The 24,205-nt window shown below is 50.1% G+C and overlaps 2 protein-coding genes across 4 annotated transcripts; both read left to right on the top strand.

Annotated features, from left to right (window-relative positions):
* Positions 1-211: 211 nt before the first annotated feature.
* On the top strand, positions 212-6,587 carry ppm1nb (protein phosphatase, Mg2+/Mn2+ dependent, 1Nb (putative)). The gene is made up of 6 exons (XM_086142873.1): positions 212-788; positions 1,555-2,126; positions 4,252-4,369; positions 5,477-5,591; positions 5,681-5,744; positions 5,833-6,587. The coding sequence occupies exons 1-6, from the start codon at positions 374-376 to the stop codon at positions 5,848-5,850; spliced, it is 1,302 nt and encodes a 433-aa protein (XP_085998999.1). The 5' UTR covers positions 212-373; the 3' UTR covers positions 5,851-6,587.
* Positions 6,588-7,193: 606 nt separating this feature from the next.
* Positions 7,194-24,034, top strand: LOC147213733 (chromatin remodeler ATRX-like). Of its 3 annotated transcripts, none has more exons than XM_086142704.1 (35): positions 7,194-7,345; positions 7,944-8,050; positions 8,182-8,225; positions 8,303-8,331; positions 8,553-8,674; positions 8,941-9,057; positions 9,408-9,517; positions 9,762-9,829; positions 9,933-11,557; positions 11,916-11,976; positions 15,762-15,922; positions 16,087-16,266; positions 16,347-16,455; positions 17,167-17,236; positions 17,316-17,486; positions 17,561-17,705; positions 17,832-17,941; positions 19,090-19,233; positions 19,311-19,488; positions 19,560-19,697; positions 20,343-20,518; positions 20,599-20,716; positions 20,839-20,972; positions 21,057-21,118; positions 21,197-21,273; positions 21,347-21,500; positions 21,710-21,801; positions 21,896-22,001; positions 22,072-22,249; positions 22,333-22,524; positions 22,600-22,743; positions 22,835-22,906; positions 22,984-23,079; positions 23,518-23,646; positions 23,720-24,034. In XM_086142704.1, the coding sequence occupies exons 1-35, from the start codon at positions 7,326-7,328 to the stop codon at positions 23,819-23,821; spliced, it is 5,541 nt and encodes a 1,846-aa protein (XP_085998830.1). In that variant the 5' UTR covers positions 7,194-7,325; the 3' UTR covers positions 23,822-24,034. The 3 variants fall into 3 exon arrangements, with proteins under 3 accessions (XP_085998830.1, XP_085998829.1, XP_085998828.1); XM_086142703.1 differs by having other exon boundaries at positions 20,809-20,972; positions 21,069-21,118; XM_086142702.1 differs by having other exon boundaries at positions 20,809-20,972.
* Positions 24,035-24,205: the final 171 nt, after the last annotated feature.

Here is a 24,205-nt window from a genome sequence, read left to right as displayed (position 1 = left end):
TGACTGACAGCCCTGATCCAGACTGATCGAAGATTAGCAGACGAGTGGGCGGGGCGGAAGAAAGCGGGAGAGACAGGATTGGTGGGTATAAATAACCAGCCAATCAGAGCGGAGGATCTGGAGAATAACACGGGCAAGGGGTGAAGAGAAAGCCAATCAGAGCGCAGGATCGGGAGACTAACGCGGCAAGGGGGGGAAGAGAAAACGGATAAAGGCGGGAGGAGGAGGGAAGGTGGAATCACAGCGGCGGGGATGGGAGGAGCGGCAGACGCGGACCGGTGAGATCGGGGAGCAGCAACATCCGTCGGATGAGCCCCGGAGCGGCAGGGCGACGCCGAGGCCCGGACGCGGAGCTCCGGGAGGGGAAGCGGCCATGAGGACGGCCAGGAAGGGAGCGGTGGAGATGCCCGCCTTCGTGCGGCAGCTGGTCAAAGAGACGGAGAAGCGGGTCAGCTCCTTCTTCAAGGGGGGCCGAGGAGGAGGAGGAGGAGCGGCCGAGGGGGAGCGCCTGGATCCGGGGGAGAAGGAGGAGGCGGTTCCGAGCCCTTACCTGGACCGACCCGTCCTGGACAAGCTGACCGAGGAGGGATGCACCCGCCGCGGCCTCACCTACGCCCTGGGGAGCATGCAGGGATGGAGGGCCAACATGGAGGACTTCCACAACTGCGTTCCGCAGCTGGGGGGGGAGCTGGCAGACTGGAGCTTCTTCTCCGTGTTCGACGGTCACGCCGGTGCCAGCGTGGCCCAGTACTGCTCCCAGAACCTGCTGGGTCACGTCCTGGCCACGGGTGGGTGAGCGCCGGGGCACCGGGGTTGGGGGAGTGGGGGTCCCCCCGTGGGGCCACAGGAGGTCCGAAGGGATGCTTGGAAGTCCATGCAGAGGAAATGGAAAAATAGGGGAAATTCTCGTGTGTGTGTGTGTGTGTGTGTGTGTGTGTGTGTGTGTGTGTGTGTGTGTGTGTGTGTGTGTGTGCGCGGAGGGGTTGCGTCATTATCTATCCACTTCATTTCGGGGTAAAACTCATTTTAAACTGAATTATAATTATAGTATTTTCTGACTATTATTATCATAATAGCTTGTATTTTCTTACTATCATTGACATAATAGCTATATTTTATGATAAGATAACATTTTATTGATCCCTTAGAGGACATTTGTTTGTCACTACAGCGCAACAATAACGGTAAATATGAATATGAATAGTGGAGACAATTAAAAGGACAAATACAATAACAAGGATATGAACAGATGAAAATAAACTGGATGCGAATGGAATGACAACAAGGGTAAAAATAAAAAGATATATATGATCTTAAGTTATTATTTTTCTGCATATGTGGAGGGAATTATCTTAACTAGATTTCAGGGAGAAAAAATTGAATCTTATAATCAGGATTATTTTTATTATTATTCCTGTTTTGGGTGCTTCTCATTTTCAATCATGAAAGCTTTTAATTTCATGTGTGTGTGAGTGTGTGTGTATTCTCATTCTTATCCCTATCATTATCATCATTTCCAGTTTTCAGGTTTTTTAATTCCTTTTTTTTTTCCAGGCGGTCTGGGACCGGAAGACGACCCCGAAAGGGTGAAGAGCGGCCTGACGGAAGGCTTCCTGCAGACGGACAAGCACCTCCTGTCTGTGGCCCGTCGCGAGGGCTGGGAGCGTGGCGGCACCACGGCGGTGGCGGCGCTCATCTCGCCGTACTACATCTACTTCGCCAACTGCGGCGACTCTCGCGCCCTGCTCTGCCGCTCGGGCCAGGTGTGCTTCTCCACCGAGGACCACAAGCCCTACCACCCCCTGGAGAAAGAGCGCATCGAGGCGGCGGGCGGCTCCGTGTCCCTGCAGAGGATCAACGGCTCCCTGGCCGTGTCCCGCGCCCTGGGGGACTTCAGCTACAAGGGTGCGGAGAACAGGTCGGCCGGCCGGCAGATGGTCTCCCCGGAGCCGGAGGTGTGCGTGGTGGAGCGCTCGCCCGCCGACGAGTTCCTGGTGCTGGCCTGCGACGGCGTGTGGGACACGGTCAGCAACGAGGAGCTGTGCGCCTTCATCGGCAACCGGCTGCGCGTCTGCACCGACCTGAGGGACGTCTGCGCCCAGGTCATCGACCTCTGCCTCTACAAGGTCGGTCGCCGCGAGGTCGCCGCCGACGGGGCCGACAAACTCGGCTTATATAATTTCTAATGGGCCCGGAAATGGGGGCGGGGGAGATGTTTGGGGGTGATGTAACAGATAATCCCTTAAACAGCCGCTGCTCACAGGCTGCCACTGCAAAAAAAAAAAACATCAACGTGATGATGGGGTTGTTATGGATAAAGTCAAATATACTGCTCAAAAAAATAAAGGGAACACTTGAACAACACAATGTAACTCCAAGTCAATCACACTTCGGTGAAATCATAGTGTCCACTCAGGAAGCAACACAGATTCATTTTGACTTGTTTTAAGGACATTACATCAAAGTTGGATCAGCCTGGAGTTTGTTTTTACACTTTAATTTTGAGTGTGATTCCTAATCCAGACCTCCATGGGTTGATACAATTGATTTCCATGGATCATTTTTGTGTGATTTTCTTGTCAGCACATTCAACTGTGTAAAGAGCAAAGTATTTCATAAGAATATTTCATTCATTTAGATCTAGGATGTGTTTTTTAAGTGTTCCCTTTATTTTTTTGAGCAGTGTATATTATTTTGATATGATAAACAGTGGCGTCCGTGCAGGATCGCCGACGTTTGGTGCTTCTTCGGTGGCTTCGGGTTTCATCTTACGGCTTCGGACACGGACGGATGTTCGGATGAGTTTTTCCTCTCGGCGGCGAAGGCTTCCGTCCGTCTGGACGCGCTCAGAACGCCCGTGGGTGAAATTAGGCCAAACCAGAGCGGAGCCGGTGCGGTCTATTTTCAGATGCTTTGAGAGCGTAACGTGCTGGGCGATCGATGACATCCGCAGCAATTCACATCACCGACCCTGACGCTCATCTTCTTCTCCTTTAGGCCGCTTCCTCCACCGCCTCTTTCGCTCCATCCATAAATCTCCTCTAAACCTCCAGTTCCAACATTCTTCTTCCCAGATCTTCACCATCCCTCCTGTGTCCAAACCATCTCAACCTGACTTTATCTCCACAACATCTAACATCCTGATCCTCCCTGTCCTCCTCACTTTCCAAAGATGAAACCTCCTGTCTTCTCCTCGGTGTCTCCAAATATAGCTTGGAGTCAACAGTAATATTTAGATGTAAGAGATACAAATTAAATTAAATAAAATTGATAACAAAAAAGGCAGAATTTCAAGGGAGGTATGTAAAAGAAAAAGCAAAATACGTTATAAAAAAATAGAATAAAAGTCAAAATAATAAAATGATGTGGATGGTTAACTTTGGAGCTGGTGTGAAATGGAAAAAAAAAAAGGCAATGACATTACATTGAAATTGAAGGGAATATTCAAATCTTTGTACTTTTTAAGACCTTAAAACACTTTATATCCTTAACTTTGACACTTTATATTTTATTTGTATTTCTTATTCTCCCTCCTTCCTACTATTATCTATTATTGTTATGTTTTACTTGAAACTCTGGCACAACAATTTCCTTCGGGATCAATAAAGTTGTTCTTATTCTTAAAAAATGTATCAAAATTAGAGAAGGCTAATGGAAAAAAAAAATGGAATGCATTATTTGAAATATTTAAATTAAAAAAAAAAGTATCCTAACAGCTGTTGCTAAGAAAAATATATTAAAACAAATGAACATAAATAGAAAAATAAATAGAAATATCATTTACTTGTTAGACATGTTTGTGTTTACTTCAGGATCGCGTCCGCCCACGTCACAACGCTCATCCGACGCCGACGGGAAAACGCTTACGCTCCATCCAGCTCCACTTCACCCCATTTGCCCTCCGAAGCCAACGGAAAAGCATCTCGAGCGCACACACACACACACACACACACACACATGCGCGCAAGCACGCACGCTCGTCGCCCATGTTGCGCAGCTCGCAGGAAGAAATCGAAACCCACCGGATTTCAGAGCCGTCAAGTCCATCATGTCACTTCGTTATGTAACCATGGCAACAGTGACCTCTAAATGTCAGCGCCGTCTTCTCACCTCTCCCCCCTCCCTTCGCCGTTTTCCCGCAGGGGCCAGAGGCGGGTCGTTCCCGGGGCTTCCGGTCACCCGGGGACGTCGGAGGGGGGGGTTGGGTTTCACACGCCGGCTCACATCTGCTCCGTTCCTGCTTCTTCTCAGGGCAGCCTGGACAACATCAGCATCATCCTGCTGTGCTTCCCCGGCGCTCCACAGCTGTCCACCGAGGCGCTGCACCAGGAGGCCGAGCTGGAGGACCTGCTGGAGTCCAAAGTGGCCGGTGGGTTGCATGGGCGGGGGGGGGGGAATAGCTAAAAATAGGATTGGTTATTTCTGTTAGGGTTATTTTTAAAGAGAAATGTAAGATCTGGAGGGAATGAATACACAGGAAAGCTATTTTTCCCCCTCACGATTGATCCATCCATCCATCTTCTGCCGCGATGGAGGCTGAGTGGACCCAGAGTTCACCCTGGACTGGTCAATAGCGTCCACATATAGACAGACAACATTTTCGCACTCATTTGGGGACATTTTTCCTAATTTTTTTCCAATAAACCTGCATGTTTTTGGGCTGTAGCAGGAAACCCACGCAGACACGGGGAGAACACGCATCCTTCGCGCTGTGAGGTCGAAGCGCCAACCACTGCCGCCTCATGATTGATAATAAGCCTTATCGATAAATATGCCGCTCAAAAAAAAAATTAAGGGAACACTCAAACAACAAAATGTAACTTCAAGTCAAACTTACAAAGCAACACTGATTCAGTTTGACTTGTTTTAAGGACATTACATCAACATTGGATCGGCTTGGAGTGTGTTTTCACACTTTCATTTGGAACGTGACTCCAAATCCAGACCTCCATGGGGTTATAATTGATATTTTTTGTGTGATTTTGTTGTATTTAATAAGAATATTTCACTTATTCAGATCCCGGATGTGCTATTTGAAGTGTTCCCTTTATTTTTTTTTAGCTGTACACATATATACACTGCTCAAAAAAATAAAGGGAACACTTAAAAAACACACCCTAGATCTAAATGAATGAAATATTCTTATGAAATACTTTGCTCTTTACACAGTTGAATGTGCTGACAACAAAATCACACAAAAATGATCCATGGAAATCAATTGTATCAACCCATGGAGGTCTGGATTAGGAATCACACTCAAAATTAACGTGTAAAAACAAACTCCAGGCTGATCCAACTTTGATGTAATGTCCTTAAAACAAGTCCAAATGAATCTGTGTTGCTTCCTGAGTGGACACTATGATTTCACACTAAGTGTGACTGACTTGGAGTTACATTGTGTTGTTCAAGTGTTCCCTTTATTTTTTTGAGCAGTATATATATATATAATTGATATTGATTGACCTGTGTGTTGCAGAGATTTACGACGAGCTCTGCGCCAGCGGAGAAGACCCCGACCTGCTGTCCGTCCTCACCGTCCTCGCCTCCACCGTCATCCCCGGCCTTCCACCGGGAGGCGGCATACAGAGCAAGTACGACGCACGCCACCCGTGGTGTACGTGTTTTTGTGTGTGTGTGTTTGTTTTGAAGAATCATCAGCGTTTTGCTTCCGCCCCTGCAGGAGGAACTGTATTATTTCTGCCTACTATCAGCAAAGAGAGATGCACAACCCCACGGTACCAAACGTAAGCAACCCGTCGCAGCCGGATCTTCTGACCCGGCGTCCTTCTTGTCTCTGCTCGTCCTGATCTCCTCTGTCGTCTCTCCATCCAGGGACTTGGAGGCTCCTGAGAAGGCCGGCGGGGTCCAGTGGAGGGGATGTAATTAATGTCAATACACCAATCTGTTTTCTTCGTGTGTTCGGGATCGGAAGAAACAGGGACTACATTGCAGCGGAAAGCAGCAACTTGTCATAAATGAGAGCGATGCAAAAAAGAAACATAAAAAAAAAAAACACGTGTCACAAAGCCTGATATGTTTTATATTTGTACGAGGAGGGCATTTTGTAATAACGCACTCAGAGACCCAGCAACAAACGTCTGCCTCATGTTCAGGAAACTGAAGAGACATATTTGAAAATAAAATACACACAAAAAGAATCTGAAATCGTATGTTTGCAGCGTACAGGGTGTTTTTGACGGGTTAGAATTGTACTTTAGGACCACTAGCAACAATCTCCAGTTTGTTTTTCCTCAAGGCACGCCAGTGCCGCCGTCATCTTAAGTATTACTGGATAATTTCCATGACATCTGTAAAAATATCTGGAGTATTATTAGGTACCGCAAACATTAACCTTCGTTGCATGTCAAATGTATTTCGTTTTCCTGTAGGTTCGACGGGTTTGTAATGTGCTGCCTTATTCAACTTTTCTATGGTTGGTAGAACACACAGAACGAGGTCGGCTTTTTCCGGGATGGCTCAGTTGATCAGCAGTCGCTGTATTTTCTTCAGTAAGCTATTTTATGTGTGAAGATGTTCAATCTCAAAATGATTGTTTTAAAGTATAAATAAAGAATCTTTGACCGAGGGCTTCATTTCGTTTCACAATTTCAAAAATGGAGTATAAAACATTTACAAAGCACCAAGTTTAGCTTTTAGGAGAATATATTTTATTTTTATTTTTCTGGCATTTATTTGTTGCTAGTTTTGTGTTTTTTCTCAGTGGGAAAATAACATTCTTGGTTTTGTTTGTTGGTGTAATGCCTCTTTGCACCACACGGGGGCGCCAATACTCGACGCATCTAAAGCGTTTTATGTCTAGTGAAGAGGAAGTATAACTTTGCGGTAGAAGTATTTTATACATGTGCTTTATTTCAGTTTAATCAACAATTTATGTTTGTGAAGCCATGCTTTATAGTCTTTTAAGCTCTAAGTTCTTGCCGCAAACTTTTTTTCAGATCTTTCCCCGTACAACATAAAATTCGTGTAACCTGGATTTAAAACCCAATTAATAGCTTGGACACATTAAAAGTATTGTTTATGGATAAAATAATTTATACGTACCATATTTTATACGTACTTCCCAGTAAAGCACGCAAGCACGCAATTCCCCTCCAGACCAGCAGGGGGCGCTATCTCACACTAGCTTAGCATGTAGTGGTCAGAAACGTCCCATTTCATAGACAGAAGAAAAAGAACCTACAGTGACATTCTCCTGGCTTGTTGCGACGCGGTGCGCAAATTTAGCGCCATATTTTTATCACAGTATTTCGTATTAGGGGAAAATACGAACTTGGGGGACATTGGTCGCTCACACGCACCGTGAAATGACCGCGGCGATGCTGGGGTAAAAACCGAATACTTGAAATGTGTAATTGTCTTCCCACGGGGAGAGTGGCTAACTGCTAGCTTAGCATTCCGCCCCGTTAGCCGCATCGGCTAGCATAGGAATCGAAACCTAAACGATCATAGTTGATGGAGAGCTCGCTTGCTTTGAATCAAAAGTAACGTCTCGGCTAACTGTCAGCTCGATTTATGATGTTTAACTGTTTTAAAATATCAGGTATCTAGATTATCTTCGTACTTTTTGCTCCATCAGCTGACCGGGCTCATCAACATTAAACGATAACATGTTGGTCAGCCGCTATGTTAGCTGTTATTGATGCTGAGAAGGAGTTGGTTTGCATTTTCGCAGCCACATAAAGCAACCCGGCAATTAATATATTTTCTTGATAATTCAAGTCTGGTTAAAAACCATAACTCAATTCAATTTGCAGTGTGACGCAATTGTAAACAGACAGATTCCACTCAACGCCTAGCATTGTGTTGTGATGCATTTCTCTTTGGTGTTTGGTCTTGTAACCCAATTAGTTCATATGAAGATGACCTGATTCCCATCTGTATTTATTATAACCCCTTATCATGCACCCTTCTGTTGACTGTAGCACATCTACCAGCAAACTGAATGTATTGGTCAACAAACTCCACGAGTATTTGGCTCATTCCAGTATTGAGGACAGCAATGGCACTCCACTCTCAGCAGACACTAATGGTACATTGTGGATTTCTTCTCTGTGAACGGCAGAAAAAATAAAATTGCTCTGTCCACAAATTAACGCGTCCTACTGTTTGTTTGTTTTTTTTCAACGCGGCACGTTCTCTGACTCGTCGCTCTTTTCACAGATCTGACAAAAAGGGACAGCTCTGAAGAGGATAACCCGACAAAGGTAAATTTATATTCTTCAGGAGAAGTCTTTTTTTTTTTTTCATCCTCGGGGAGAACTAAACTAACTGTTTTTTGCAGGAGAGGCTCGAGACAAAACACTCCAGGCGGTGAGTTTACATTTCATCAACACACAGTCAGATTATCAAGAAGAGCATTAGATTATTCTAGTTTAAAAACGCTCACGTGGAAGTAGTGCATATCAAACATTTCCATGGGCGGGAATGAAATGGGCTGACGGATTGGTTTGGGATGTTTGACAAGACATGGAGATTTTTTGGGGGAAAAAAAAACCTGATCGCATCCTAAAATATTCTTCTCCGCACTCCAGAAAACCAACCGTCGTGGTGAAGCATTCGGGGGTCGATGAGTCCGGGGACTCGAATGCAAGCGAGGACCTGGACTTGCCTGTAAATGCTAACGGTCACCTCGACGTCACGCGGCTGCCCAAAGGTCGGTCCCAGTGTTTCCCATTCCTACAGGATTTTTTTTAAAGAACAAATAAACCCATGTCACTGAAATCAAATCATAATAAAGGCAGTATTCCGTTCTCCACGACCTATCGGGTGTATTTTGATGTTGAACTCCTCATTATTCTAAGAACACCATTTCACATTTTTTTTCTCTCTCTATATGTATAAAAGTGTATGAATTAAGAGACAAATATTTACATCTGAATATCCTTTTTCAATGAATCTGCTATGTGTGTCTTCATACAGGCACGGCACTGGTTAGGCCCGAACCCGCAGATAACGGAAGGGACGACTTCAGAGGCCCGGAGTTTCGCACCCGGAAATCCAGGGTGTTACGGAAGGAGTTTTCAAGACGACGCGGAGGTCAGTGGATGAAAACTGAACCCCAGCCTTTGAGCGGACGGGAAGCCGGTCCCTCGGTCAACAACACGCAGCCCAGCAATGCACCTTTTATTATTGAAAGCAAGCGTCAGTGTAGTATCGAGGGAACGTCAACCTCTCTGATTGTTTGTGTTTTACAAATACAAAATGCACCGGACTTCCTGGCAAGTCTCCTGTAGAGACAAATCGCTCTGCTTCCTGTGCTAAACACAGAGATGAGCGCTTCCCCCTAGTATTTGTCTACGCAGCATTTCCGCCTCCGGCTTCGAGAAATGTTTCTGCTCAAACAGTATGTGCATCACGTAGCTATGCGCGGCGGTGTGCGTTCGCAGGAGGAGAACACTTCGGAATCGTCAGTTGCACCGCGTGCGGCCGCCAAGTCAACCACTTCCAGAGGGACTCCTTCTATCGGCACCCGGCTCTGAAAGTACTCATTTGTAAGGTGAGTCTGTGAGTTGGAAAAGGGCCCGTTCAGTCCATTAAATCCACACGTCCAGCAGGCAACCACCCGGATACTGTTGTCGTTTGCTTGTTTAAATTGCTGGGGCGTCAATGGATTCAATAATTAAATGCCTTTGAATTTTCAGCTGCGATTCAAATTTCGATCGTATATTGCGTAGTTTTGTAAAAATCCAAAGTGTATTCATTTCTTGTCAACGTTCACAATTCTTTTTTTCCCCCCACAGTCGTGCTACAAATACTACTCCAGTGATGATATCAGTAAGGACGGAGATGGAATGGATGAGCAGTGCAGGTTTGTCCTCTCAGCCTTGTTTTTTTTTTGAATGAAAAACAGCCCTATGCTTTCCCATCGGTTGTCTTGAAGTTTTTAATCGTCTTATCCCCCCCCCTCGTAGATGGTGTGCCGAAGGAGGCAACCTCATCTGCTGCGACTTCTGTAGCAACGCCTTCTGCAAGAAGTGCATTCTGAGGAATCTGGGGAGGAAGGAGCTCTCCAGTATCCTGGAGAGCCAGTGGTACTGCTACGTCTGCAACCCGGAGCCCCTCTTCAGCCTGGTGATGGCCTGCGACAGGGTCCTGGAGAACATGGAGCGGCTCTGGTACCAGCAGCGCCGGCGGAACAGAGCGGAGCCGGAGAAATCGGGCCTGAACGACATGCTGCCCCGAAACAGCCCCCGGGGTTTGAGGGACCACGCCGACATGGACGGCAGCGTGGTTTTCAACTACAACGCGCTGCACGTGTCCAAGGACATCGCCAAGAAGACCAAGCATTTAGTGGACGCTACAAACACCGTGAACCGAACTTTTATACATTTCATCCACACTGTGACAAAGAGCAAACACACGCCCGTCGAACGCAGGCGGTATTTGAATTCCTTCTTGACGGTGGTGAAAGGCATCCGGTCGTCCCTCGCCGCGCTGGAGGAAAGCCTTAAGAAAGAGTTCGGGGACTTGGATCTCACGAGCTGCTGGGAACAGCTGCTCGCCGACAACGGCGACGCCCAGCTGGGGACGACGGACAACGAGCTGGAGATGTCGGACGAGAGGTGCCTGAGCGACCTGCAGAGGCTGGCGGGCGACCACTTCGAAGACGACGACTCCGACGTCAAAGACATCACGGACAAGGGGGGAGGACGCGGCTACCTGGGGGACGACATCGTCTCGTCCTCCAAGAAGGCCAGGAAGAGTTCGAAAAAGGCCGACGCGAACTCCTCGGAGACCGAGGTCAACATGACGAAGAAGCTGGTGGTGAAACTCACGCCGGTGCCCGTGGAGCAGGAGGGTTCCTCGGACGCCTCGAAGACGGAGGGAGACGACCTCATGAAGGACATGACTTTGGACGGGAACGAGACGTCAGAAGAAGAAGAGGCCGGCGTCGCCCGGCCTAAATCGGAATGCAAGAGAAGCGCATCTCTGTGCCTGGAAGAGGAGCACGGCAACCGGCGGTCGCCCCGCGTCAAGACCACGCCCCTGCGCCGACCGAGCGACGTCACCGCCAAAATTTCGCTCTCCACGGCGGACAGCGACAGCGACTCGGACCCCGAGGGGCCCCCCGGCTCCGCGGCGGCGCAAACCACGGAGGAGCAGAGTCTGCGCAGAGCGAGGGACGACTCGGACTCCGACGAAGTCCCGGCGGCGCTGCTGGAGCGAGCCGCCATGACGCACAGCTCCGACGAGCACCAGAGCGACGAGGACGGCGGTAAATCTTCCAAGGTGGGCAAGAAGTTTCTCTTCTGGCTCACCAAGAGCACGCCGATCTCACCGGACAGGATCCGCCACAAGCGCAAATTGCTGGAGCGTTCCCCGGACTCGGACTCCAGGGCCAAGATCCGCCGGGAAAGCGCCATGGATCCCTCCGGCAAATCCGGCGCCCAGTCGCGTCAGGGGGTCATGGATTCCACGTCGTCCTCGAGCGAAGACGAGCCCGACGACGACTCGGTGAGCGAGGACGATCAGAAGATGAAGCCCATCACGGAGGAGGTGTCCCTGCTGGGGTCGGCCACTTTCCACCAATCATCCGGTGAGTTGACGCTATTTCACTCAGAAGGTCGCTCAGTATCTATGAAGTAAACGTGGCAGCAACGGCACAAATTCCATTATTTGCTTTTCGTTTTCCATTTACTGACGAACCGATCTGGCGGTAACATTTCCGGCGGACTTGGGTGTTGATTTTGCAGCTTCCTGTACAAAAAGGCAGACGTTACTTTTAGCGTGCTTAGCATAAGAGCGCTTCGCTAAGCGATTGACCCGTTAGACGCTAGATTTGTCGTCCTTCCTCTGACAATCGCGACTCCGTGAAACAGCTTCGTCTCTCTTCCCGGACGGTTAACGATCGTCTGTCTTGTTTGTTTTTGTTCGTCTCGGTTCGTTTCTCTCAGGAGACGAGGAGCAGTCCGGGCCGTCCTGGGCGGCGGAGGAAGACGACGACCCCGAAAATAGGTATGGTTCGAAAAGCTTGGAAGTAAAGGTGGTAAAACGGCGCAGGCGTCGGCGAATGGCCGCAACCGCCAAACCCAACACCCGCATCGCCAAGACTCTGTTGCAGTCGGTTCAAACGCGGCCAAAACGTAGCTGTAACAGATCCTCGGTCATCAAATACATATTCTAGAGCTATTTTGGATCGAATGAAGCCCACTTGATGTATATTTTCCTTCGGGGCGAAATCCAATCCACTATAACGTGAATTCTAGCTTTTTCTATATATAAATAGTATTTCTAATGATCATATTTTACATGGATGACGTCCGGCATCCAAAGTTGATCTAAATGTGAAATCCATGGGGGGGCCGCTCTAAAAAAAAAAAGAGAGGTTTGATTGTAAACCAAGTAGGCTTTGCCTTTTTTTTTTTTATATCTATATTTCCCTAAACCGCGTGATAAAACATTGTTCTGAAAGTGCTTATTTTCGCCTTGGAATACTCAGACTGTTACCAATTTTCTCGACAAGAGCGCGGAAGGATGCGTTAGCGATGTGGCGCGGGACGCGCAAACAATAATGCTACATTGCTAGCAAGTAGCTCCGTGATATTGTGCGATTGTGCCGCCGGCATTTTATCGATGCCGGTCCTCCGCACAATGATCTGCGAGAGGTGAAACTCTTTCGATACACCGCGACGTTTCGCTAAACTCGCTCCCTTCCTATGGATCGGGATTCTTTCAGATGTTTTTCTGAACAGAAACAAAAAAATCCCAAGAACATTCTCCTGCTAACACTGAACCGGTGCGTCGTTACGAGGCACGGAGATTGTACTGCACTGTCTGCACCTACCACCCAAGGCGACGTACGTCACACCACCGACCAAAATGATTAGAAACCGAATTGTACGCGTCTTTGGAAGCCTTTAAACGCCTCACCTACTCCATCGTTTATTTTCTGTCACCCGCTTTCCATCCGGTCACAGAGATTATATTGAGATTTAATTTCTAGTTTTGTCATTTCATGCTACTGAGTTATGTTCTAGGTGAATTTAACGCCGTTCCTGTCGTTTAAGTCGAGCTGTTACTTTTAATTAATCATTGTGTCAGGAGTTTTTTGTTTTGTTTTGTTTTCCCAATCCATGGTGACGATACCACATGAACCTTAGTTAGCAAAACCAGCAGAAAGCACATTTTCTCACCGCGGAAAAAGCCAAAAAAACATCTGATTGTTAAAAGTGGAGTTTGTATTGCCTTTCAACACATGAGCGGCAGCGGTGGATCTGAGGCGACGATGTTAACATGAAGAGTTTAGTCGTGACCGGACGTCTTATTTAAAAGCGGAAAAAATCTTCAGAGAAACGTCGTGCGTTCTCTGCCGGCGGTCGAACCCCGAGCAGCCGCCACACCGTCGATAGCCGCTAACGTTAGCACACATCCGGTCCTTTCACTGCTGCCGTCGCCGCCGCACAAACCTCAGACTCGGGTTTCGGAGGTGCAAAACTGTCAAAGAGAGCCATTTTGTGGCTTCGTTTCTCTCAAAAAGCTGCACAAATGTCGTCTCGCGGTCCCGGCTGGGATGTCTGTGACTGCGAGTCCCAATCCAAAAAAAAAAAAAAAAAAAAAAAGAATTTAAGTTGTCCTTTTAATATTTCTAAATAAATAACGCAGAATATTTTCATACTTTTGATAATTCCTCGTGCTGCTTTTTTTTTTTTTTTTTGATTATTATTTTTTTCGTAATATATATATATATATATTTTTTAAATGCCAGAAGAACCTTCCGTCCGTCCGTCCGTCCTGTCCTGCTGCAAAATCGTCCCCCGTCTGCCGGAGTAGCTGACCTGTAAATATAAATAAATACTTGAATACATATTGGTATAAACGACAGTACCGGGACTGTAAACCGGAACGCCGCGCACATGTAAATTAGCGCACAAGATCAAAAAATGAGTTGCTAACCGACGCGAGCGCAGCCCGCCGCTGCCGAACGTAGCCTTTTACCCCGACGCCCTTTCGCACAGAGCTAACATTACTGCTGACCATTTTCTCCAGCTCTCTGAACGCCACGCCAAAGGAAAAACCCGTCGCCCGTCTCCTCCCGCGAACTCACTCTGTGCCAAATAGTTTCGCGTCCGTGCCCGCGGGCGTCAGCGGGGACCGTAAATCTGGGATTTTGCGCACGGGGGGGCGAAGCAAACGACTTTCTTTCACCTTCTGCTTTTAATGACACCACTGTTTTGTCTCTCATGCTTTTTTTTTCTCTCCAGGTCGGATTTTCTCGCAGCGCAGCGGCAAACGCACTGTTTTTAGGCGAGAGTCTCTTAAATCTGGGACCGTAGCGTGTTCGGAGTTGGTCCACAGGCGCGGCGCCGCTCTGCGATCTTTAGGAAATGGTCAGCAGGAATGTGAGCTTTACAAGTAGAGTTAGAGGACAAAACACGGGGGGGGGGGGGGGAGTCGACCCACGCACGCCGAAAACGTGAGATCCGAGTCCCGTCTGTTGCTGCCGCCGCCGCCGCCGTCGCCGCTGTCTGCAGATTCTGTAATACCGCCGCCGCCGCGGCACACTCCGGCTGGATGTGTGTGTTTTAAAAAAAAAAAGAAAAAGACCGCTACCCTGTGTCCAGTGACCTGCTGCGCCGAGGACGGCCTCTTTTAGGTGCATGCGTAGTCAGACGGCTGGGCGATAGCATCCGTTTGTGTTCTGCTAATTCGTCTTTCTGTGAACTGGTATTGTGGGGAGGGGGGGGGTGGGTGTTTAACATTGGTAGAAATTGTGACGCACACACACACACACACACACACACACAGATAGATGGTCTTGTTTTCGACACCGATGTGTTTTGTTCCTGTCCAAAGTAAGCTGCCCCTCCACCGCGAAATAAAAGCAGCTAGAAACAACCAAAACACACACCCGCCCGACCACTTTGTCTCGGAAATTTCGGAAAAACCTAGCAAGACGGTTAGCAAGAAGCTAAGCTCATCTGTAATTGGAACCGCTGTGCATTTTAAAGGCCGATGAAATTGAAATTCTTGTAAAGACCCCGTGTGACACATATATCCGTACCGTGTATCCGATGTGTGGTTTCTAGTAGTCGAGGTGAAAATCTGCTCCTTGTTTCCCGGCCCGAGGTGGACGGGGGAGGGTTCGCTTTGAGGCGGAGAAAGCATGTTTCTTTCCTGGTTTTAAGGAATTCCTTTTTTTTTTTTTTATCTGCGTGGGAGCACAGGCAGGATCTCTCAGTTACTCCTAGGATGTACAGACTGTTTTATGTTTCATTTTTCTACTGTTTGTGTCCCACTTGTTGCTCCACCTCAGTATTAACCCTCCGTCACGGGACGCGGGCGCTTTTTTCTCGGATGAAGATTTCGCCAAAACCTGGCGTACTTGTGTATCGGACCTCGGTCGAAAAAAAAAAACAAAAAAAAAAAACAATGTTGTCGTAGGGGGGCAAAAAAAATAAAAAAAAAAAACACGAAAAAGGAAGGAAAAGAAAATCTTTTAGATCCTGTCTTTCTGTTTTTTTTTGTTTTTTTTTGTTTTTGTTTGTTTTCTGTGAAGACTGTTTGTTGTAATAAATTTCTACTCTTTAAACCTCCTGTGTCTCATCATATCAATTATTTATTCATTGGATTTTTCATCGACATTAAAAAAAAAAATTCCGGGGTGATTTCACAACCCGCCGCTTAACGTCGTCTCTTTCACCGGAGCCGGCGGTTTCACGGCGGCGATCGCAGGTCGGAAGTTGTTGCTAACCCATGAAATGAACTTGAGGCACCTTCTCCTTCTCTTCTACTTTTGAAAGAATCGCTAAGAAAATGCTTTTGGCCCAAATCAAAGTCGACTACTCCTCGGGCGATGATATGTCGTCAGACGAGGAAGGGCGGGAGGAGGACGCTTCCGATCCTGAGGGTGCAAACGACGTTGCGCAGCAAGGCGGCGAGGAAGCCGCGCCAGCAGGAGGAGGTAAGTCGCAGATTTGTGCACTGACTTGTGCCTTTGCTTTTTATCGAATAAGCACAAGTTGTTCCACGAAGGTTATGGCGCGCTCCTCAGAGAGCCGCCTTGGAGTTGGAGGTTCCTGTCTTGTCACCTGGTTCGTAGCGCTGAAGGTGAACTCTGTCCCGCAGGGGAGGAACCGGCGGCGGCGCCCGACCCCGACATCGACCCCGACGACGGGACCGACACCAGGCACCACCTTCTCCGCCACAAACTAGACCTGAGCGAGGACGCGCCAGCCAGCAAGCCAGCTGCGGAAAGCGACGGCGAGAAGAGGCGGAGTAGGATATCTGTCAGGATCGACCTGAGCAGTAAGGGTTCAACAGCCGCCGATTCGCTCCGACGGAGGAGGCACGCCGTCCTCTAACCTGACGCCTTGTTTTATGCAAAGCCGACGAAGAGAACGACGCCGAGGGCAACAAGACAGAGACACGGGAATCTGCAGAGAGCGAGGAGCTCAGCTCTTCGGAGGATGAAGCCCGCACACCAAATCTTAAAAGGTACGCTCCTTTCAGCCGGCCTGATTCAAATTCTTGGCATTAAGTCCTCTTTGTTTTCCGTAGTCTGAATCTCCTGATGGTCCGCGAGACACTGCTCGAAGAAGTTCTCAAGAACTTAACATCTTCAGCCTCTTCCGCCTGTATTTTGGTCAGAGTCGCTGTCTTTAAGCTGCACGGAATGGCCGGTCTCACCTCTGACTTGTACACCCTTCCCTTCACTCTTGTTCCACCTCTTCCGGCAACGATGACCCCCGAGACCTCCCCAACCGCTCCACCCTGCCTGCACTCCCCGTTGTGCTGAACGATTGACCCCAATTTTTTAAACTCCTGCCCCTCCTTCCTTTGCATACCCACTCCTCCACCTTGTTCCTTCCCATTGAAACACTCGCCGTTTTGTCTTGTCGCGACTCACCGGCCATTCCTTTCCCCTCCGGAGCATACCTCCGCCTCTCCAGGGTCTTCCCCATACTGTTACCCACTCTTGCTACTGATCACAGTGTCATCTGCAAACAACGTAGTCCACGGGGAACTCTCATCTGTTAGCATGGTGAACAAGAAGGGGCCCAGGGTCGATCCCTGTTGACTCCCATCTCAGGGCTTCCTAGATTGTTGGTTCTTGTATTCAGACAGTACTGGAGGGATTACTCTCATGACCCGGGACTGAAGTTGTCACTGTTTGTCAAGTAGTTAGTTGTATCCGATTTGTTCCAGTGTATCCCCAAAAGGGAAGGAGAAGAGCCAGTGGCCTTGCATCCTGCTGTCCGACTCCTGCGGAGAAGAGGTAGCGGCCCGCATTCTGACTCCGTCCTGCTTCCGGCCCTCGCAAATCGGGCACTCAGCATCTTTTTTCTTTTGTTTAGAGCCAGCTGCAGGAGACGGAGGGCGGGACTCCCGTCAAGAGGCGCAAAAAGATCCGCAAGATTATTGACTACATCGATCTCAGCGCTGAGACCCAGGAGGCGCTGAGGGAGGAGGAGGAGAGGTGCCTTCGGTTAGCCAGTAGGGAGCAGGAGATGGAGTGTCGGCGAGAGGTAGCGCACATACGCCAGGCAAACCTTGGCCGCCCCAAGAAAGACGCCGCTGATCTCACGCCTTGTCCCCTCAGATAATAGTGGCGACGGACGAGCTGTCGCAGGTGTCCTGTTCCGTCACCACCAAGCTGATCCTGGATGAGGACAAGACAACCAAGATGCCCTTGGTGGAGGTGCACGGCAGCCTGGTGACACAGCTCAAACCTCACCAGGTGGACGGTTAGTTAACACCCCTCTTGTTGGGATTGCATCTCTTCATTAGTACACTTATATCTATCGTTATACTTATGTGGCGCTAATCATGGCGTGATCAGTTTTGAAAGGCTTTGCAAACCCTTCATTTAGGCGTCCAGTTCATCTGGGACAGCTGCTGCGAATCCGTACTGAAGGCCAACACCAGTCCCGGGTCAGGCTGCATTCTGGCGCACTCCATGGGCCTCGGCAAGACGCTTCAGGTGCAGGCACACACACTCATTGCTTCCAATTCCCCACATGGAGACCCTGAATTGTCCAGAAGGGTGTATGAGAGGGTGAAGGGTCAAGGAGGTTCTCAGTCATCCAGGTCACGGTTAATTCTGGTTGGAATCTTTTGAGTGGCAACTGGACTCGAGTTCCTTCTCTGGTTTCAAGAGAAGACTTCAATGCACTGTGGGGAGTTTTCGGTTCAGAACCCCCAGAGTCGGGCGCTGGTCTAAGTTGCGATGACTTGTTGTGTCTGTGTTGAATAGGGTCGTTGTGCTGATGGGGGTGTCAAAGGTTCCACTCCTGGGGACTCACCTGAGTCCACATATGAATAGGGACAGCACAAAATTGTGGGGAGAAACCCGTTAGATCCCTTGGACTGAGGCTTGGTCGTCACCGGGGCCTGGTTTCAGCGGTGGACCTTCTCAGGTGATGAAGGTAGACCTGGTCTGTGTGAGCTAAGCTGTCTTGTGATGGATCCCAGTATGGCATTATAGGTGGACAAAAGAGAGACTGTTTTTCCGTGTTGACAAAGATGGCTTCTTTGACGCCTCTCTCGAACCATCTGTCTCATCTAGTCAGAATGCAGACTTTGCAGTCTTCGAAGGAGTGGCCCTTGTCCTCCAGGTGTATGTGGACTGCGGAGTCCTGTCCCGAAGCGGTGGCAGTCCTGGTTTGGGCCGATCCGTTTGTGCAGAGGTTGTTTTTTTTTTTGCATCCCAATCCTCATTGCTGGTGACAAGCATACACATCTTATCGTTGGGTCTTCTGTCCTTGGAGTGTGCCAGTCTTTGCTTCAGAATATTTGGGGATTTGAAATATACCCGTATTCAGTGTTGGTTGAAAACCCTTCTAAGCACCATGCGGTCTGACAATGTCTTTACGTTTGTTCCTGTCCTCCTCCTGTTCCTCGTTCTTCTGTCTGGTGGTTTCTGTTTTGGTTGAGGCCCAATTTGGGTAGCCACAAGATTTTAGGGCTTTCCTAAGATGTTGGACCTCACTTTGGCGGTTAATGGGATGTTTCTGGTTGTAATTTTGGGCCTGAGTGCAAGATAAGCTGTATGATTGCTGAATGAACGGAACATGGGAACACAGACCGGAGAAAAGTCCCGACCCCTTGGACTCCTCCTTCTGCTCACAGGTGGTAGCCTTCCTCCACACTGTGCTGATGTCCAAGACCCTGAGGCTCAAGTCAGCTCTGGTGGTTTGTCCACTCAACACTGTCCTCAATTGGGTCAACGAGTTCAAGAAGTGGCAAGAGAGCTTCCCCGGAGACAAAGTCAAGGTACGCTTGGCGATTCATTCATCTGCTCGTCACCAGGTGACGAGTGCGGAAGTCTAAACGTAGAAACATCGTCGCAGGTAGTGGAGCTAGCTACGACCAAGCAGCCCATGGAGCGACTGGCGACGCTGATGCGGTGGCACAGGGAAGGCGGTGTGGTGGTGATGGGGTACGAAATGTACAGGAACCTGTCGTTTTCCCAGAAAGGCCACGTGGAGCACGTGAAGAAAGAGTACCGTCGCCTTCTGGTGGATCCAGGTACCGTTAAAGCCGAAAGATCCAACGGGTGGGGGATTCTTTCATTTGCTACACTCGTGTCTCGCTTCCAGGCCCCGACTTCGTGGTGTGTGACGAGGGCCACATTCTGCGCAACGAGTCGTCCAGTATCTCCAAAGCCATGAACGCCATCAAGACCCGGCGGAGGCTGGTGCTGACCGGCACGCCGATGCAGAACAACCTGGTGGAGTGTAAGTATTTACCGGCGTTCCATCCGAGGTAGTTCCTCCTCTGAGACGCAGAGAAAGGGAGTGAAAAATCAGATGAGGTAGAAAAGACCACACTCTTTCAGATGATCTACGGCAGATCTGGGCATTTTATGCTCCTTCGGCTAATCACAACATGAATGACAAAGCATTCTTGTTTTGGCAGCCGGACTTGAATTTCTTCCCTTGAAGAAGCCGTCATCCCAGAGGCTTCTCCGGTTCTAATGACCTGTGTGGAGTTCCCCAAAATTAGCGCCACGGTTTTAGGCGGGTCCAGGTTATTTTGGCTTGTCATGTAAATGAAAGAGTTGATCGGCGGAAACCGAGTCCAAGGGGGTTGCTATGCCGACGAGGGTGTCGCACGGGACAAAGGAGCAACTTTTGAGAGCGAGATCGCGATAGAGACAGAGGGAGTTAAGCGGAATGGGAAAGCTAGGTGCTCATGCTAATAACAGTAGCGCTAACAGCTACATGCTAATAGCGGAAATGTTGCAATGTTAGTTCTAACGATGCTTGCGAGATGCTAGGCTACATAAATCCACGCCCACTGGGAACCTGTGAGATGACAGGGACTCAGGAGGAGATATGAGCTTCCCGGTGAAGGGACCCATCTCTGCTCGACCCCCGCAGACCACTGCATGGTCAACTTCATCAAGAAGAACCTCCTCGGCTCGCTGGGCGAGTTCCGGAACCGCTTCATCAACCCCATCCAGAACGGCCAGTGCGCCGACTCCACGGCCAAGGACGTGCGGCTCATGAAGAAGCGCGCGCACGTTCTTCACTCCATGCTGGGCGGCTTCGTGCAGGTGAGAAGACGCCGAGGGCGTACGGACCGATCCCTCCGGGTCGGGATTCCTTCTCCTGAACGCCGTTTCTCCCGACCCAGAGGAAGGATTACTCCGAGCTGGCGCAGTTCCTGCCTCACAAACACGAGTACGTGGTGGCGGTGAGGCTCTCGCCGCTGCAGTACCGACTCTACCGCTTCTACCTCGACCACATCACACGTAAGCTCTCTAAAACATTTCCAAGTGTCAAAACCGTCCCCCCCTCCCCCCGATGGAAGTGATGTATTTAAAATTTTGGACTTTGCCCAAAGCGGGTGTCAGTCAGTTGTCTGCCCTCGCAGGCCTGGGCTCTGTGATCAGCAGGGCGGCGCCGGTGAGGAAGGGCGCCAACCTCTTTAGGGACTTCCAGGTGCTCAGTCAGATCTGGACCCATCCCCAGTGTCTGCAGCTCAAGTTCGCCAGCAAGAAGAAAAAGGTCAGCGCGAACAAAACAAAGAGCGTCCGCTCTCCGTCCCCCGCCCCCCCCCCCCAAAAAAAAAAGCTCACTTATCTTCTGCAGGGATGTTTTCAGAAGAAGCACCTCCAGCCGGCGTTCCCCCCGCAGAGGGAGTCCCTCGGAAGGTAAACCCGCCGCTGCCGCCGCCGGGTCGAATGTCCGTTTGGAACGGCCGCCCGTGACGGGTAACGTTTTGTGCACAGCGGACGGACGGGGATGGGCGGAGCCAGGGTGAGCGTGGGCGCCCCCAGCGAGCCCAAGGAGGCCCCGGCAGAAGGAGGTACCGTCGGTCCGCCTGTCTTCAGGCTCGCCTGAAGCCCCGATCCTAACCCAGATCTTTCCCCGCCACCAAGCGGAGAAAGGGGCCGCCGACCCGCCGCAGAGCCTGGGGGAGGAATGGTTCCTGCCGCTGGTCGTGCACAACGACACCAACGCCCTGGAGCATTCTGGGAAGATGGTGCTGCTGCTGGAGATCCTGAAGATGGCCGAAGACCTGAGGGACAAAGTGTACGCAGTTGGTGCCGATAATCTGCTCAAATAAACGAACGCAAATAGCGAAGGAGCCCCGTCGCCTTCAAAAGTTCTGAGGAAAACACTCATTATCTTGATTGGGATCCATGACGGGGCAACATCTAGAGACATACAACTGTTGTAACCGTTCTCTCCGGTCATCTGTCGTGGTGTTTCTAACCCAAATGTTGGTCCCGGTCCCCCAGGCTGGTGTTCAGCCAGTCCCTGAACTCGCTGGACCTCATCGAGGACTTCCTCTCGGCGTCTCACCGTCGCCGACCCTCCTCGTCGACCAAAGGTGACGCTCCGGGCGCCGCGACCGGGAACTGTTTTGTTTCCCCGCCGGCCTGAATTCATAGCGGACCATGTTTCCCTGCTCCTTCCCCCGTCAGTGGGAAGCTGGATCAAGAACGTGGACTACTACCGCCTGGACGGCAGCGACCACGCAAAGTCCCGGCAGAAATGCGTGGACCAGTTCAACGATCCCTCCAACGTCCGGTACGTACCGCGCCATCGCCACGCCGGGCGCCATCGCCGCGCCCTTCCACTGATTGGCTCCTTCCCTCAGCGGCCGGCTGTTTCTCATCTCCACCCGCGCCGGCTCGCTGGGCATCAACCTGGTGGCGGCCAACAGGGTGGTGATCTTCGACACCTCGTGGAACCCGTCCTACGACATCCAGAGCATCTACCGGGTGTATCGCTTCGGGCAGCTCAAGCAGGTGTTCGTGTACCGCCTGCTGGCCCAGGTGAGCCCGAACGCTAAGAAGAGAAAATAAAACCAAACCCCGACCGATGGGAAACCCCGATCTCCGCCGCTCCTTATCTCCAGGGCACCATGGAGGAGAAGATCTACGACCGGCAGGTGACCAAGCAGTCGCTGTCCTACCGGGTGGTGGATCAGCAGCAGATCGAGAGGCACTTCACCCTCTCCGAGCTGACCGAGCTCTACACGTTCGTCCCGGACCTGCTGGACGACCCCAGCAGCAAGAAGAGCAAGAGGAGCACCTCCACCTCGCCGAGGGTAACTTTGTTTTTTTTTTTTATTTTGCGGTTCTTCTCTCCCCACGCTTCATGTGGTGTCTTCGCGTGGTCGCAGGATAAGGTCCTAGCGGTGCTGCTGGAGACGTGCAAAGACCATATCGTCAGCTACCACGAGCACGAATCCCTGCTGGACCACAAGGAGGAGGAGGAGCTCACCGAGGCCGAGCGCAAAGCCGCCTGGGCCGAGTACCAGGCCGAGGTGGGGCGCCGCCACGCGGAACTCAATCTACGCCTCCTTTTTTTTTGTTGTTTTTATCGAGTTTTCACGTCGTCTTGCGTTGTTTCCTCAGTCCAACACGGCCAAAGCGGCACCAAAGCTGAGCGAGGACCCCCTGAACAAGAAGAGCAACGAAGAGCTGCTGGTAAGAACTCGGATCAGGTGGGAGGAGTTTTGTCGAAAAACACGGATTCAACCGCCGCCGCCGTGTCGTCACTGCAGGTGATCCTCAACAAGTGCAGGACGAACGTGGCGATGGCCTTCATGTTCCTGCAGAAGATGGTGTCCTTCTCCCTCCAGGACTACGTTGCTCGGGTGGTCAGTGATCCCCATATTCTAGTTTTTCCTAGATTGAAGTTGAGCCAAAAAGTGTAGCAAAGTGAGAAACTCAGATTTAGCAACACGTTGTAGCATTAAGTGTGTAGCCAGTTAGCACCAAAAACCTCTCCCAATGGCCTCCACTCAACTCATCCGCCTCCTTCTCTTCCATTATTAGTTTATTTGTTATTTATAAAGTACTTTTATTTAAAAACGCGACAAAACCGGAAGGCTAGAACAGAATCATAGCGTTTCACCTCATTTCAGTAGGGAAATTTAACTTGATATACAGGACCTTTACAAGACGCCACTCTATTTCTGGACTGTAATTCCTGCTTCTGCCTCAACGTTAGCATAAACGTGCGCAGCGGGAGTGTTGGTGTGATATTAGAAATAGCGTAAAGTGTGTGTGTGTGTGTGTTTGCGCTCGCATCGCAGCAGGAGCAGTACCCCGGCCTGTCGGAGAGCCAGGTGCGTCCGCGGGCCGAGCTGTGGAAGCAGTGCGACGACCGGGAGCAGGAGCGCCGGAGAGCCGTCTACAAGGAGGTCCTCTCCAAGCAGCAGTCGGTGAGTTCCCGGCGGCGGTTTCGTGCGTTGGGTGCGCGAGCGTCCGATCTGACGGCTCAACCCCCCTCCCCAGCTCACGCTCGGCATCCAGGCCATTCTGAACAGCCGGAGGAACCAGGAGGCGCCGGCGCAGGAGGCGGCGCCGGCGGCGGCGGCCCAGCAAAGGCCGGCCTGAGCCGGGGAAAGCGGGACGGCCCACAATCACTGGGCTCCAAGAAGCTCCTCGACTGAAGTTCAGTTAAATTATTCAATGTTATGACATGTTTACAAGCCAAGCGGCGGCTGCTTTTCTAAGGTTCACCTCATCTCCATACTTGTATCCTACCGTTCCACGCCTATTTTTGTTACCATTTGTATGCATCCATGGAATAAACTAATGTTAAAGAAACCGCGGGCGGCTGGAAAGACTCGTCGGGGCCGGGCATCTCTGACGACTTGAGCGGAACGAGGACGTTTCCACGGTTACGAGCAGGAACCACAAGGAGGAGCTGCGGCCGCACGTTTGGCATTTCCACTTTAATAACTGTAGAAAACGTAACGATGAATTCAGTTTATTTTC

This window comes from Fistularia commersonii, chromosome 35 (genome assembly GCF_037954325.1).
Source record: "Fistularia commersonii isolate RoL2024-O1a breed Wild chromosome 35, RoL_Fcom_v1.0, whole genome shotgun sequence".
NCBI classification, from domain to species: Eukaryota; Metazoa; Chordata; class Actinopteri; order Syngnathiformes; family Fistulariidae; genus Fistularia; species Fistularia commersonii.
This window is presented reverse-complemented; position numbering and strand designations above follow the sequence as displayed.